The sequence below is a fragment of the Myzus persicae genome, unplaced genomic scaffold (assembly GCF_001856785.1).
Source record: "Myzus persicae strain clone G006 unplaced genomic scaffold, MPER_G0061.0, whole genome shotgun sequence".
NCBI classification, from domain to species: domain Eukaryota; kingdom Metazoa; phylum Arthropoda; class Insecta; order Hemiptera; family Aphididae; genus Myzus; species Myzus persicae.
The window spans coordinates 101,293-119,018 of record NW_019103923.1 but is presented as its reverse complement, the minus strand read 5'-3'; the positions used below and the strand labels follow the sequence as shown (position 1 = coordinate 119,018).

Below are 17,726 nucleotides of genomic sequence, written 5' to 3'. Positions count from 1 at the left end.
ATTATGTCGTATAATATTATACATCAAATAGGTACCAACTCTCATTTATTTTTTTTTAATAACTCTCTTGTTATTATATTAAAAACAATTAATACGAAATGAAAATTAATTAAATTATAAAAAAATTAAATCAAACATAAATTAAACATTACATCGTCAATTGTTAAAAATTCTTAAGTTTAGAACTGAAGTTGAAAATTATGCGCTATTGATTTTAAAAAGTCTATTTCATAAACGAAAATACAACGACTATCATACAAAATAAACTTTTTAATATTAATCAACCATCATGTTCAACTTTAACTTTAAGTTCAATTTATATTTTAAACATTTAATTAATTATCATCTCATATTAAATAACACTAATGCGTTATTTAAAAAGAAATAAGTAAGAGTTGGTACCTATTTGAATAGTCTAAGTTAATAAACATAAAACTCGGAAGTATAGTATGTAGTAAAATTATAAACGTTGTAAAAAAATAGCTATAAAACTAAAATTCTTTGTTCGGCGATCAATTGTATTCGCGATAGATTCACCGGTTACCAATAGTCGTACCACCTGCGGGCCGCGGACGACGGGACTGAATAGTAACGGTATATAATATTTATTAATGTGTTTTTCCGCGGAACGTTCGAGAATCGATCTTTCGGCCGCTTTGTGGATATACCTACTACCGATCGAAGATTCAAAGGTTAAATATTTTGAAGGTGCTCGTAAACGTAGCCCGGTCCGGATTTAAAGTCGGAATTTCGACAAAATTCGTCAAAATCGCGAGAATTCGCCAAAAATTATTTTGAATAAAAAATACATAAACAATTTCTTTCTATATCCAAAATGTGTGCATAAATGCAGTTTAGCTACAAGCGATTTTTTGGAATTTTTTTTTCAAAATGTTTGTTTTTGTATGCTTAAACTGATGACACTTTCAAAAAAAGTCGCTAAAACTCAATTTACAAGTTATGGTCCAAAAATCGTGTTTTTAGTTTAAAATACCAACATGTTAAATTTTTAAAAATTTTGAATGTGAGTATTTATGTTAATAAACCATGTAAAACTGAATTATGGAGTCATTTACGTATTTATTTCAAACATTTGCATATCAATGTATAACTCAAAGTTCATGTTTTGGACTTTTTTTCATTCGGTTTGTTATAACATAAATAATTTTTTGGGGAAATCAGAATTAACTTATATTTTTTTGGTTGGACGAAATAGGTTAAAATAATAAGCAATAAAAAACTAAAATATATACAGCGGAAGTAATGTATTTTATTGATAAATATGTATATTTATAGTAATGTTATAATATTGATACATGATTATTAAATTAAAATGTTTAATAATTATCTAATATTCTAAGATAAATCATTCAATGAACTTTAAAGATTCAATTACAGGCGCTCACGCTAATGCCGTAGAGGAAATGTGACAGCTTCGCTTGCTAAACTGCATCCGTTCCAAAATTTGTAAATGTATTGCAACTTTTTTTACCTTTAAAAATTTGAACCTCAAACGCTCCTAAAAATGAATGAGTCTTTTTATTAATTTGTTTACATTCTTATACGTTCTTTTGTTTAACGGGATTGCAAACGTACAATTTTTAAGGGGTTCGGTATAGGCAATTCTTAGGTTATTAACCGAATCATACATCCTCATGCACATATCATTTAATCATTAGATTGAAATATTCAAAACTAATTAATGGCCATGAAATAGCTTTACGACTGAAACAAATGTTGATACTTCTAGTCGTTCGATAAATCATTCAGATAATTGAATTGGTAAACGAGTTTACTTTGCATAGGTCAGAGCTCTTTTTCAATTTAAGCAAATTCATGAGAAGAATAAATATGTTACATTTTATACATTTGTCAATTCTTAATATTTAATATTGAATATATTAAGAGATTTAAAATATATAAAATATATTCTCCGATCGATGCAAAGTATACTTGTTTAGTGTTCACCAATTCAAACATCTTTACTTTTTTAAACCGAACCACTAGAGTCTAGAAGTACCTTAATTTTGTTAGTCGCTTAGGTTGTTTTGATTAAAAATTAACAGCGTTTGCAAGCCCCTTAATAAAAATGTTTGGAAATGTACTACAAGATTCCTCAAGTTGAACTTATAAATTATAGCAATTTAAAAATGAAAACCTCCAAAATACGAAGGAACAATTATTTATTTATAACTTTATAACCATTGTCCATTTGAATATTAAATATTAACGAAATTGGATACCTAGATACTACTTAAAAATAATTTCTCCTTGAACAACTTTCGATATTTTGATTGAGCTACCTAAGTGTAATTAGAACATTTCACATGCCAATAAATAGCTTAAAATTACTCTGAATATTGATAATTTAAGTACCTAATAAATAAAATATTTCAAGTTTCTAAATGATTAATATTTTTTGTGTTACAAAATCATCTGTTAGAAATCGTTATTTCGTGAATAAAATAAAATAAATTAAATTAAACTATTAAAAAAAACTAGATATAATTTTTAGATATTTAGGCTCTACTATATATGAATAGTTTACTAACAGAATTTGCTACATTACTTTTAAGAAACCTTGTTTAAAATTTTAAATCCTTAACTACACAAATTGAATATTTTTTAGTACATAATAATATGCAAATTTTCGATATTTTAATGAATTTTGTCAAAATTTGAATCTTTCTAATAAACAGTACTAATGTATGAAAGTAGTAAATATCTTATATTTTTTACTATTTATTATTGTGGATTATTGATTATTAGAGCAAAAATATAGTTAAATATCTACTATTTCGTTATAAATATTGAAAATAATTAAAAATATAAGCTGAATACAATAATGTAATATATAAATTAATAGTAAAAATATTCGTATATTATTTGTCAACAGTTATTATTGATCGATCTCTTCTATAGTTCACATTTATAGATAAGTAACTACTCTATTTTATACATAATATAGAAAATTATTGAAAATATAAGTTAGAGATACCAATATACAATGTTTTTATTTATGTGTCTAATTATTATTAATCAAATAATTAATGACAACTATTATATAAATTGAATACATTTCTAAATGTATAAATTAAGTAAAAACCTATTAAGCTTTTTGGTTTGACCGAAAAGAGGGTCTGAGTCGGTATAAATATAAATTATAAACATTTTCGTATCAAGATGCGTGAGTATGCAAAATTTCTTACAATGGGTGTTTAAAATTTTAGATTTTGGTATTATTGTAAACCATCTCAATGCATCACAAGCAATAAAATTGTTTCATACATCATCATTGAATTTAAAAATGAAAGAAGCTTTTTATTTGAAAATATTAAATAACAGTTAATTGTCCATAGACTGCAGTGGCCATCTAAATGTTATTTTATATTAATTTAAATTTACTTTTAATTTATCTGGAGATATTATTCAGCTTTATAATAGCTTTAGCATTAATTTGAAGTCATTTTTCTTGTTTTTTTATTGCATTTAAATCAACGCTCTATTTATAACTAAATCTGACGTTCATTATATACCGATTGGTTATTATATCCACGTCTAGTCAGCAAGTATTTACTTAAATATTACCTAATATATTGTACATAATATTACAATACAATCTAAATAAATTGTCCTTAATTCATAAAAGTAAATGTCTTACTTGTTTTAGATTGAAAGGAGCAATGAATATATTGATTTAACAATGATGTATGTTTTTATTAATTAATTAATTTTATTTGTGTCTGAGTACACGAGACGTCGATACCTAAGTAGTCGAAATAATAATGTTTTGATTTTCAACTTCAGTATCTTTTCCGCCTAGAAAGTGAATCTAGTTGGTGCACTCGGGAGGTCAAAATTTAAAATTCCCAGTAGTTTTCAAAAGCACCTGGAAAAACAAATAAAATATTAAGAAAAATGGGAATTTTTACTCAAATTAGGTTTTTGAAAAAATAGATTAATGAAACCTTTACTGAATGTATATGTCGTAGGCATATAGTCAAATCAGGCATTTTATGAAATGCCTAGGCATATAGTCAACGAATTTAATGTTTATGCAATTTCACTATCCGCCTAGACTTTAATCAAATGACTAAACATTTGATTAAATGTCTGTTTCATGTCAGGCAAATAATAAAAATCATTTTGTATTATTTTAAAAATTAATATATTCTCTATCAGTTATTTTATATATAAAAAAAGCTATGTATTATTTATTAATATGAAAAACACGTTGGTATATGAAAATATAATAAGTTTAATTTCGTGTTCATTATTACTATTGTTTCAAAAATTAAATCATAAATATATACAGCCATCCAGGTAATAACTAATTAGATGTGATAGACGAAGATGATAGTAGGACTATAGGAGTATACTGTATATCCTATGGCCTATGGTCTATATAGTCAGTTTAGTCTATAATACGAGTAGTGGTACTATAAATTCTTATTAAATAAAAATAAAAGTTACATTGGTTGTATGAGAACCTTATCTATATTGAGTACCTACCGTGAGTACCGTAAAATAGTGAAAAACTATTTAAATAACTAAAAGTTGGTGATCATATTATATTACTAAGTGTTCCAAAAGTAGACCAAGAACCCCTCGATAGTCAAAATATAAATGGGTTAGTGATAGACATTTGGAACGGCGTTTATCAAATTGGCACAAAAGTTGGTATAATAAAAAATTGGTGTCAAATAATGGCTTAGAAGACAGCAAAGTAAAAAAAGACAAATTTGTGTCCATACGCGAAGCAGTAGCAAACTTATGAATTTACAAAGGTCAGGAAAGCGGCAATGTAAAACTAATCGGTGCTTATGTTTTAAGAAAAATCTCAAATGTTCCAGCAAATACCACCAAATAACAAAATGTGACAACAAATAATAGGTAACAAAAACTTGTAATTATAATATAACTTTTTATTTATTTTTTATGATTTCATTTTTAAAATAATAGTAAAAGTGGACACTAAATTATATATATTATTTCACATAACTATTGTCTTATTATTATTATTATTATTTTATTTTCTACGTGTTTGACATATTAATAAATAATACATACATTTTTTTATATATAAAATAGCAATAAATAACTGATAGAAAATATATTTAAATTTTTAAAATAATACAAAATGTTTTTTTATTATTTGCCTGACATGAAACAGACATTTAATCAAATGTTAGGCATTTAATAAAATGCCTGATTTGACTATATGCCTATAACATATACATTAGCATTTTCTATACTGCATACAATTTTCAAAATATTTTAACACATGTTGAGAAGCACATGCAGTTTTCGATGATTATTAGTTATTTTTAAATTAATATCGATAAATAAATTTTTGCTCGATTAAAAAAAATAAAAATGTATTACAAGGTTCCTCGTAAGTTGTTGGTAATGTAAAATAAAAAAAAAAGTTGAACGTAAATCCACAATAATTTTTTATGAGCGTCTGAACTTCAAATGTTGACAAAATACGTAGAGATTTAAAAATGTAATACATGATTCCTCATAAGTTTGTCTATATTTATCGAAAAAAATGTCTACCGGAAAGTCAATTAAAACTCGTGACTCGTTTTGAGTTGATCACGGACATTTTAAACTTTAAAATTTTTTAGTTTTTTTTTCAATGTCCATAAAATTGCAATTGTTGGGTCAAAAAGCATGGCAATTTAATGCGAGATCCCTAATATATTGTCAGTTTAAAAATATTAAAAGCCATAGGCCCGATTTTGTTTTATAAGCATTTGAAGTTCAAATGTTGATAACGTTTATCAAATTAAAAATGTACAAACTATTTTGTAGTAAATTATTTATAAAATACTATAGCCTAACCTAATCTTTATTTGACTAAAAACTAAAAATAAATTATTATACATGGCTTTATGTGAGTACTTTGTTTTGCATCTCATTGTTAAATCGAAAGAAAAATGAGAAAATGGTGATGGAGGAGGCATCTTGACGATATATACGTTAAAGTATCTATATTTTAAACGCTTCAGCTCCATTGAGTGTATAATACGTTTAAATATAAATATAAAGGTGGAGGTAGTAAAATTGAATGTATGCATATAATATATACCAATAATAAATTGTGTATGGTTAAATAAATAAATATTTATATGTTTGACAATAAACATACTGTTCTTACATTACTATACAATAGTCAATAATACCAGTAGGTACACTGTTGTACTAATAATAATATGCAGTATACTACAATGCTTATAGTATAAATATCCAAAATAGGTACCAAATAAATCCATTTTGAAACTAGAAAAGATATTAAGATTGAAGATTGAATAATTTTTACTATTCCAAAAGGTTTTATTACACTATGATTTATGACAAACACAAAATTTTAAAACCGACGCATGTATCGCTAGAATCTTCTAAAATTCAAAATCCAAAGCACAATAGCTTTCAATCGATCTGTGAAATATGTTGTGTACTATTTATTTCAACATTCTATCTTTTTTCTTAAGGTTAACAATAATATTATTAATTACGACTATAGTAGAGGAGTGCGAATAATGCGAATATGCGACCATTCTATTTCTATAATAAATCGGTAAATCGGAGGATATATAGCGCAGTTTAAGATTGCGTTGATGTAATAGTTTAGGGTCAGTGTGCAACAAATATTGTTAATTGTCAGGTATACATCTATTTTTTAAAGAATAACAATTTTGAAGATATATTTGCAATATGTGTGCAATATGTTCTGAAATATATGTTGGTATACAGTTTTTAGAACGTACAGTTATATAATATTGTCATTTGTCAGCAACAGATTGAAAGACCTTATATCTAGGTATATTAATAATATAGAAAATAATAATAGGTTTTGAAACATCTAAAGTGGGAAGGGGAAACTTTTTTATTCAAATGAAGACAAAACTCTTAAAATCACGAACATTTGGAAATTAATTTGTATAGGTAGATAGTTCAAATTTAAAAATGTCGATTTTAATACCTAGCTTATAAGGCTGATATTGTAGACAATTAATTACAAGGTTCTTCGTATAAATTATTCTTACACCAGTTAAAAATATCACATAATATATGACATACATGATACATGAAATATACAATTATGTATGGTCGACTTATAAGCGTTTAAAGCAAAATTAGTTAATATTGTGTTGTACCTAAGGGTAAATTCAAAAAATGTCACATCACATTCCTATAAATTGCATAAAATTAGTCTTCAAATATTTTGAAATTTTTATTGTGTTTTATTTGGCAATAAAGATTTAAGAAATAAATGAAATGTTTTAAGTTTCTATAGTTTTTTTGAATTACAAAACAATTTCAAAAATCATTTGAGAATAAATATAGTTACCTATTTTAAGTGTGAATATAAGTACAATATGGCCAACATTTGAAATCTTATTTCATTTTGTTAACTACATATTTTCAAATGATCGAATTTGAAAAAAGTTTTTTACATTTATTTATAAATTATAATAATAATTATACCTATAAACAGAAACCTCTAGAAAACCATTCACTGCAAATTGATTTATTGTTTCATTGTATTTGCTTCTGGCATATGTACTGGTATATGTACCTACCAAATAGTACCTACAAATTACAATAACCTACATATTTTACTCGAACAAATTATAATCGACTATGTATTACTAAAATATACCTACCAATAGGTTATTGTTACAATTGGTATGTGTATAGTGTATACCATAGTCTATGGGTAGTATACTAGTGTATAAATTATTAAACTGGTGTGCCACATATATGCAACAGTGTGTTTGGTTAGCGCTGACGTAACAGTTATGTATGTGGAGCACATGTTTTTATAAAAAAAATAGCAGAGGTATGAGTGCCAGTGTGTGAACGTTTATGTGTTATCACGAAAAATTATTGTACAGGGCAATGGCTGGATTTATTGGTTATTATATAATTATACTGATTCTGACGGCTATGGTTTATAATATCTAAATATCGATTCCTCTGGATAATCTAACCTAACCCATTGGATAAAGTTTTCACCTAGTATAAAATATTTAAAAAAATATAAACTTTCCAACAAATATAAATCATTAATAACAAGCTCAAGTAACTACAGCATTATAGAAAACACACTTGGAGTACAAAATCTAGACAGTGTATTAAAACAACTCGATCTATTATATGCTATGGAAATGATAAAAATTCATAACACGATTATTCCAAAAATAAAAAATAAACAGTATTAAAAACAGGTTCACGAGACTAGGTATGTAATGTACCTACGTCATTTTAACGGAGGACCCACATTCATATTGCACTAAAATAAATAGGTACTATATAATAGTATTATACATAAAAAAAAGAACTCAAACTCTCAACTCACAACGCATAGGTAATCAGCCTTCAAAAATCAAACTTTTAAGAAAACTACATAGGATACAACAAAAATCATCTGGTCATCTGGAAGCAAATAGAGCCGGTAAAAGGAACCGTCCTCGGCCTCTCCTCTAGTACATGCACAATACATGTAATGTATACCTACAGTTAAATGCTATAAGTAATTTAATAAATATATAAAAATCTTTTGTACTCTCCAAAATAATATTCCATTATTAGCTTCTTGAGGAAATTCAACTATATAACTTAATTTAAGCTAAACTTACAACTGTAAGCCATATTTATATGTAAATATAATGTGAACTAATGACCTAGTAGCCGATATGTTATTAAGATCAATAAAAAAAATGAATTAATCATATGGGTAAATGGTGATATTTTATCATAAATGATGAATCATATCTACTCATTATTTCAAAAACTATTAAAAGGATGTCCAAACACTACATTTTGTTTTGGAGGTCGTGTCATAACCGCAAACTTTCAAAAAAAGGTCACCTGAACGATGATTTGAACAATCCGTGCACTTTTATACACCAATACCGACTAGTTTTCCCAAAACAAATCATTCACTACTGCATACACACTGATATGTATCAATAACATATACACATTTATCTAACATCGCATACCTCACACCAGTTAATCATATTTAATCAAAATCACGTTAAATAAAAATGAACACAATCACGAAAACAAAGAAATTAGGTAATACAAATTTAAAAGAAATTCAATATGCCGTAAATCACAATTACATATTTTATACTATTTTAAATTTATATAATCATTTATCATTATTTTATCATATTGCCTATATTTTGTTTTCCCTCTACGCCCCACATGCTTCACATGCTTGAGAAAAAACGCATTTATGCAAAATACTTTTTCTTTTTCTAATATAAAGGTCAAAATAATAAAATATAAAACCAATATGTCAAACCCAACAATATTAAACTCAATAATTTTTAATAAGATGATATTAAAAAATCTTAAAAAAAAACCAACAATTTTATGTGACTGCGTTTCATTCATGTTGCGCGAGGGTCTAAGAAGGAAACAAATATTGCGCTGACATTCTCCGTTTTTGAAGTTAATAAAAAGTAATAAAAAATAAAAATATTTTATAAAATGTTTCGTTTTTTATTGTTATAATTTTTAAAAATGTTATTGTACATTTTCAAAAAAAAATTGAGACTGCAGAATCAATAGGAACTTAATGTGAACACATGTGGTGGAATCGATGTGCAGATATTATAAACCGTAGCAAGCGGAGTCGATATATTATATCAGCTGGTACTGGAGCGCAGGCAAAACATAAAAGTATTGTCTTTAGGCGCATTTCGCGGGTAGGTACATACGCTTTTGCGTGTTCTATTATGAATTATGATAGGTGACGGTAACACTAACAGTTATAAGTTACAAGTTATAATTTGTATTTAATTATCATACATTACCTACAATCCATATAATACATATTACATATTTACATACAATATAATTGTATATATTATTTATAATTGAATTAGCCACTATACAAGAAAATCTATTTATTAAATACCTGTGTAAACTTAAGCATAAGTAGGCGCCTACACAATAATTTTGTAGATGTGTATACGCATTACCATTACGGATATAATAGGCATGGTATAATTAAAGATCGATTATATAATTTACTTTTTGTGTCAATGTGTCATTATTGTCTATAATTAACTATACGTAATAAATTACGACAGTTCCTACCTACATATATGCATTGTTTTACTGTTTATACTGCATTTAAGATAAGTACCGAAGTAGATACGAAGTGTCTGAGCAATTAGTACATTATAGATGTATAACTTTGTATTATTCAAGACAGGTAAAGGTACTTGTACGCAGCTATACATTGCACATATTATACACCTACTGCATTATCTTAAACAAATAATCGAATGAGGACAATACCGGGGGACGGTGGTAAACTAGGTACTTGATATTGTAAGCGATATGCTTAAAAGAAAAATGTAATTATTATTCTAACCACGGAGTAATTGGAGTTCAGGAAAATATAATTTTAGAATTCACTCCGCGAAGTCTTAACAGGTTTTAAAATCACTACCAAAGTGCCGGGTTCACCCAAGTGATACAATTGATAACCTATCAACAATTGATTATTATAATGTAATCAATGCTATCATTGCTATCAGTTATCATTACATTAATCCGATCTCTCGACTCTCGAGTCTCGAGCGCGAAATCGGAAAATAGAAATATCATTCATCAAATTACCAAGGTGAAATATTTGTTCTTAATTAGGTGTTGGTAAAATTATATTACATAACTTTCACGTGTTATTGAAATGTTGAGTTTCAATACTGAATTTTAACAAATTTTTTTTACGAACTAAATGTTTTTTTCAAGTTACATCACTAATTTTTGAAATCGTTCATTAGCGTCCACCTACCTACCGATAAGACGTGTTTGTTCTATTTAAATAAATAATGGCTAACACTGGATTGTTGATATGTTCGAATCCATTTCGACTGCTTCGCATATTTCCGCAAATACAACGTGATGTACAAAGTACGCTCTACGTCCATTTCTTTCCAATTCCAATGCCGGATAAGAAAACTGTACGACATCGATTCATGATGATAGATGCTTACAAAAATCTAAGTCCTATGAACGTGGATGTGCGCATCCTTTTATGTGGTCTCAAGGGCACTTTAGACTCTCAGATCACCACTAAACGACCAGTAGATGTGATTTTCTATGATGACCATATAAAGTCTGAACAACTTCATCATGTGATGTCGTCATTAAGTAACAAGTCTCCTAATTGCAAGACCGTATTTGTAGCACCAAATGAAACTTACAATTCAAATGATACAAAAGAAAATAATCAATACGATGAAATGGAAAATGAACTGTACGAGAGTGTGGTTTTAGGCGGAACTTTTGATAGACTTCACAAAGGTCATAAAATATTATTAAGTACAGCTGCTCTAAAATGCACTAAAAAATTAACTGTGGGCGTAACCGACATTTCCATGTTAAATTGTAAGTTTATATATTTATATCTTAATAAAATTAAGTTTATTAATAGGTTAAACTTACACGTATACTATAAACAAATGTTTCACAAAAACATAGATTTGTAATATTATTATTACCTATTACCTGTTATTTTAATACTGATAATATCAGTATATTATTTTAAGTCATAATATTATGCAAATAGTTTTAATTACTGTAGACTGAAGAAACTATTAGTTTAATTTTTACATTTTCCTTTTAGTTCAGTACAAATCTATTAAATAAGAATATTTTATATCGTTACTGCTATGTTTATTTCGCAACAATTAAAATGTATATATTTTGTTAATTACATAATGATTATGATAAAGCATTATCATTTATGTAACTACCAACAGTACCTTTCTTTTCTATGTAAAAGTAGAAAACATTTTTCATTTAATATAATGTAAATTAGAGTTTATACAATAATAACTGTTGTTTATTTTGTATTAAGCTACCTATTTTTATTGATTATTAATTACTACCATGCCTAACCATAGAATTGAGTGCACTTCTATTTAATTTTACAGCCAAAAAATTAAAGGAACTAATCGAACCTTGTAATACTCGAATAAGTAATGTTGAAGGATTTTTAAGAGATATTGATCCAACATTAGAATATGAAGTATTGCCTATTTATGATATTTATGGTCCAACAATTCATGATCCTACATTTCAGGTTTTTAATTTTTATTTTAAAATTGTATTTATTAGTTAAGTATTTTTAAATTTTATATTTTAGATGATTATTTTAAGTGAAGAAACTGTCAAAGGGGGAGAGTTAATTAATGAGAAAAGAGTTCAAGCTGGTTTGCGACCACTTGATATATTACCTGTGCCATTATTAGAAGAAGATAAATCAACGAGTGATTGTTGTGAAGAAGAAGAACAAAAAATAAGTTCAAGCAATTATCGCATGCGATTGTTAGGTACACTCTTAAAACCTCCACAAGTAAATAAAATAAAAAAAATTGAAGTTTTATGTCGTATTGATAGCTTATACTCAACACTTTTATGTTTAGCCAAATACTAATATACCCTCATCTCCATACATTATTGGATTAACTGGTGGAATTGCAAGTGGAAAATCATCTATTGCTAACTATTTAAAAGATCTAGGAGCTTTTGTAATTAATGCTGATACTTTGGCACATAGACTTTATGATATAAATCAGCCTGCATATCAAGATGTCATTGATGTGTTTGGTCCTAGCATACTGACAACAAATAACGAAGTAGACAGAAAAAAATTAGGTGCTATAGTTTTTAATAACAAGGTAATGGTTATGTACTTATGTCAGTATTGATTAAAATTATATCATAATTATTGTAATGTTATTATTTTTTTTTAGGATAAACTGGAACAATTAAACACAATAATTTGGCCTCTAATTTTGCAAAGAGTAAAATCAATAATCCAATCGACCAAAGGTCATAATATAGTTGTATTAGAAGCAGCTGTTCTTTTAAGTGCAAATTGGCAATACCATTGTCATGAAATATGGGTTTCAATTATTCCACCAAACGAAGTAAAACATGGTTCATTAAATAATAGCTATATAAAAAATTTAATTAAGTTGGAGGGAATGACCTAACTGTTGAAACTTAAGCTTAACTTCATAACATATAATTTTTTAAATATTTGAATATATTTGATAGATAACAGACTCAATTAAATAATTACTTATTTTAATTTAAATAAACCTCTTAAAAATTGTAATTGCATTATATGTTGTATAGTCTAGAGTCTAATTTAAAAACTAAGTTACATAGTTTATGTTTTATAGGCTACAAAAAGACTTCAAGAGCGCAATAATTTGAATGAAAAACAAGCGCTTGACCGAATTAATTCTCAACCATCAAATTGTGAATATGTTAAAAATGCAAATATTTTATTTTCAACATTATGGAGCTATAATTTTACTCATATTCAAATTAAAAGAGCATGGAATAGTCTTTTGAGTAGAATTTCGAGTACGCACTGATTTTTTTCAGGTCTTTAAATGTTTTATCACATTTATTGAAAAGGTTTTGGCTTATTATATTAATACAATATGTATACTGTTAAGATTAATTGGTGAAATGTTTTTTTTTGTTGTTATCTTTTTTTAATGATTTTATTCATAATAAAATGGTTATGTAATAAAAAGAAATAACATGGCAATATTGTATTTGGAAATTTTACAAAAAAAACATGAATTTTATAAATGTAAAGAAAAGGTGTAAAATAGTTATGTCAAGAAAATGTAGGGCGGTGTCAAAAAATTAACAAAATAAATATTTTGTGAATAACTGATGTTAATATGTTAGCATTTAAAGTTAAAAACTATTTGACTAAAAAATTTGATCTTTATCCTTTGAACTACCACTTGAGTACATTGAACAATGACAACAATTTTTTTTGCGTAAGTATTTTATTTTGATTATTAGTTTTATAAATATTCAATATAAAAAAATATATTATGTCCTATCAAAGATAATTTACATTGTTAAAATGAAACTAACTAACTGGAACAAATGAAATAGGTCCTAATTGCATGGATTGTTATTTAAGTGAGCTTTGTTTTAAAATAAAATAGAAAAGATCCTGTGTTTTGTGTGGTACAAGACTTCCTAATAAGTTGATGGTCTCCAACTTGTCATGCATTGTTAATTATTATAATAAAATAAAATTATAGCTTAATCAATTTGATAAAATATAATTATATTATTTATATACTAATTGAATAAGTAAAAGTTTAATTGAGAAGATTAAAATTGTAAATTATCAAATTATTGTAATCTTGAGACATATTTTAAGAATTATTTTAAATACCCAGTGAGTGATGACCGTATGCAATTAGAATTTGAGAAATACATTATCAATAAATATATTAAACATTTAAAAAAATTATTATTTTGTAAAATTTTCTGAAATTGTTAAAAGACATGCACAGTAGCCAATCATTATTTATTAATGTCTTTGTCAAAATACTAGTGTTTTTAAATTAAATACTCAAGATTTATAGTATCCAAAATGAAATCCTCACTCATTTTTACTAAACCATTAAATTTTTTATTCAATGCAATTTAAGATTGTAATTTAGAAACATTATTTAATAACTCACTAGCTTATCATAGTTTAAGATAAAATAATGAACAGATCTGTGTAGGTATTGCTATTACATCATATTTTCAACAAATGTACCAATCTGAATTTTTACTATCTGTTATTAGCTGTTGGGATAAGTTGATTGATGGTTTACCTTAAATGATGACTGATAGACTATAACAATTTACAACTCACAAAATTGAGGTTTATAAATGTAAAAATGTATCAGTCATCAGTTACTAAACTGAAAAGCCATAAAATAATTACTGTAATTTTATTACTAATACCACATAACTACAATCTTGAAAATCCAAATGGGCATTGAAATTGATAAAATGATAAGTAATAAATAATTCAGTTCCTACCTTCACCCAACAAGGCACATTAAATCAAAATTTAAATGATTGTTAAAATGTTCAATAAACTCATTATTAAATTTATTTATTGGTTTGACACCGTTTGATTAAGTCCATTTTGGCATTGTGTACAAACAGCACAATATCACTATGATGTGTAAAGGATAATTATAAACTTTATAAATTCATTGAGTCTACAGAGTACTCTAGTGTTACATAGTCACTATGTAAAGAAGTTCTCAATAGAGTTCTCATATTCAACTTACGGATGCGGCATTGCACAAAACTCTGTAAGCCGACACAAGCGATATAGACACCACTGTAAACCGCAACATCATTGCATATTTGCATCTGTTTTCAGTCATGTTTAAATGAGCTATACCTAATGCTTCTGTAGGTGAGAACCATCGTTTCTCTCTCCGCTATGTTGGCCTAAAAGTGTATGTTTAGTTAAGGAAGGGATTGCCGAATCCATACATTCAATTTAAATCATGAAAAATGATCTTATCTTAGGTCATAATATAAATGCAATAGAGTATAGTCTATCGAGATTCATTTCTAGGACATAGTTTCACTCACTTTATCTATTTTCTACAGTTTCACTCGACGCCACTTTCACTGTTCATCACGTCATGAATCCGACGACCAATAATTAACATCAATCATACTCTACGATTCATTAGCCCGCGCGCTGCAGTTCATGTGCGATGTGCATGATCACGGCCTTATATTAAAAATGACCGTGTGCACCATGATATATAGATATAACCATAGACCAATACGTGTATGGACAAAACAAACTATGTAAGTTTATAATAAATAATAATTAATTTATTCTACTGATATACATAACATACTGTTGTGCGGACTCGTGGAGGTGGAGCTTCCTAATGGCTAATGGTTTATATTTTATGATTAATGACTAATGATGCTACGATACGAAAATCACGAGCGACGAGCCGTCAGTCTTCACCAGTCGGATCAAATTGTGACCAGACCATAGATTATGGAATAGTATGGTTGTGACAACTGACAACCTATTAGTCATGGTTCTAGATCTAGATCTAGACCCACTAGTGTTCTACTGGCTATCAAATGCCGCTACCCCCACTGCCAAATTCTTAGATTCTAATTAGTAAGCAGAAATTTATAGTTACCTATATGTTATTATATTTTAATATTATGATTAAAGTTAAAGACCAAAATGCCAAAAATCTATATCGAACGCCTGTAGGGCTGTAGGATTAACAAAACAAAAAATACATGATATTTCTACCACATTTGATAATCAATAGTTTGTTCTAAATTTTCATAGATATTTAAAGTTATATTACTGGACATATTTTTCGATACTTGTGTATGCTACCTATAAAAAAAAACCGTACGCAAATAGGTAGCATAATATATGACATACCTATACCGGCTATACCTGTCATACTTACTCTTATAATATAATATTTATATAATATTTTTGTTTCATTTTATCACGGGGAAGAATCTGTGACTTGTGTTATTAAGGGTATTGGAAGCGGTGATTTTCTATCTTAGTTTAACATATATTTTAAAAACAATACAATCATTTTTTGATTTTAACTATTTTTTAAATTTAAATATTCTATTTCCTTTATTAGCACGAACTTTTTATGATTCAAAGGGATAAAATCAAAAATGTGGTTAAGTCGATCTTAAATAGACATGACGACGAATTATTTGTGAATTATTCAACTTTGTTTTTAAGAATTCTTATCCTCACTAGATCAATGTATTCGGTACCTACTTGGAATGAAAACACATCTAAATTCCTATGTTCAAAGTGTGTTAGACAAATATGAAACAATCATCAATTTATAAACAATCATCGCTTCCAATCCTCTCAAGCACAATTTAAGATTGAATCTTATTAAACCTAAATAGACATAATTGTTAGGCATATGGGTCATTATTCATACTATTTTCAGTGCATTAAAAAATATATAAGAAAATTTAAATTACTGAAGTTTAATAATATTTTAAGTAGGTAAATTTTTTGTAATCGTTAAAAGTATAAGACTTAAGTAATAACGATAGCGTGGGTGCTAAGCCCAAACTGGTTCAACTTTTTCAGAAAAAAAAATAGTGGAACACATCTAAGATTCAATTTTTATGCAATATCATTTTAAACTGACATTGTTGTCAATGATTATTATAAATTTATAAATAAATTCTGAAATTTAAATTAACTGTTATGAAATGTGCATATTTTTTTAATATTTTTTAAACCGAACATACTTTCTCTCCAATTTTTCTTTGTTATTAAGACAAGTGATATTGATTTATTATTAAAAAGCATTATAATCAGGGAACAGAATTTGTTAAAATGCCAGATATTTTGTATTATTTTTTAATAGTGACACTATTGGAGCTGCTTTACCAATAATATAAAATTGTATTTCTAGTTGTAAATTATACATAAATATTTTAAGTCAATATCAGCATAAAACATTTGATACCAAATTGGACATTAGTGATAACTTATTATTTTTTTTGAGATTAAGAGTATAAACATTTAATGTTAATCTTACAGATGTTCAATATTTTACTATTTGGTGGTGAATTCGCAAAGGATTGATTAAGATTTTGAATCGTGAATGTAGGTGTTTAACTGTTGTAACTGTTATAAGATATTTATTTCACAGTTCTTGTACATGGGAAAATAGATATCTTAATAGTTGAGACTTGAAATATAATAAGAACAAATATATATATAAATAATTTTTGTTAATAATTCTGTCATGGTACAAAAATTGAAAAATGTAGCCATAAATAATTTTTAAAAATTTATATATGGATTAATAAAAAGT

At 26.7% G+C, this 17,726-nt stretch overlaps 1 protein-coding gene and 1 long non-coding RNA gene across 2 annotated transcripts; one reads left to right on the top strand and one right to left on the bottom strand.

Moving 5' to 3' along the window:
• Positions 1-10,420: 10,420 nt before the first annotated feature.
• LOC111036399 (bifunctional coenzyme A synthase-like) lies at positions 10,421-13,547 on the top strand. The gene is made up of 7 exons (XM_022318416.1): positions 10,421-10,654; positions 10,815-11,421; positions 11,970-12,118; positions 12,182-12,391; positions 12,462-12,716; positions 12,792-12,968; positions 13,227-13,547. The coding sequence occupies exons 2-7, from the start codon at positions 10,863-10,865 to the stop codon at positions 13,422-13,424; spliced, it is 1,548 nt and encodes a 515-aa protein (XP_022174108.1). The 5' UTR covers positions 10,421-10,654; positions 10,815-10,862; the 3' UTR covers positions 13,425-13,547.
• A 1,240-nt stretch (positions 13,548-14,787) lies between these two features.
• Positions 14,788-15,576, bottom strand: LOC111036400. Its single transcript, XR_002604763.1, has 2 exons — positions 15,466-15,576; positions 14,788-15,318 (listed from the first exon to the last, which is right to left on the bottom strand). It is a non-coding gene; the product is annotated as an uncharacterized LOC111036400 (long non-coding RNA).
• Positions 15,577-17,726: the final 2,150 nt, after the last annotated feature.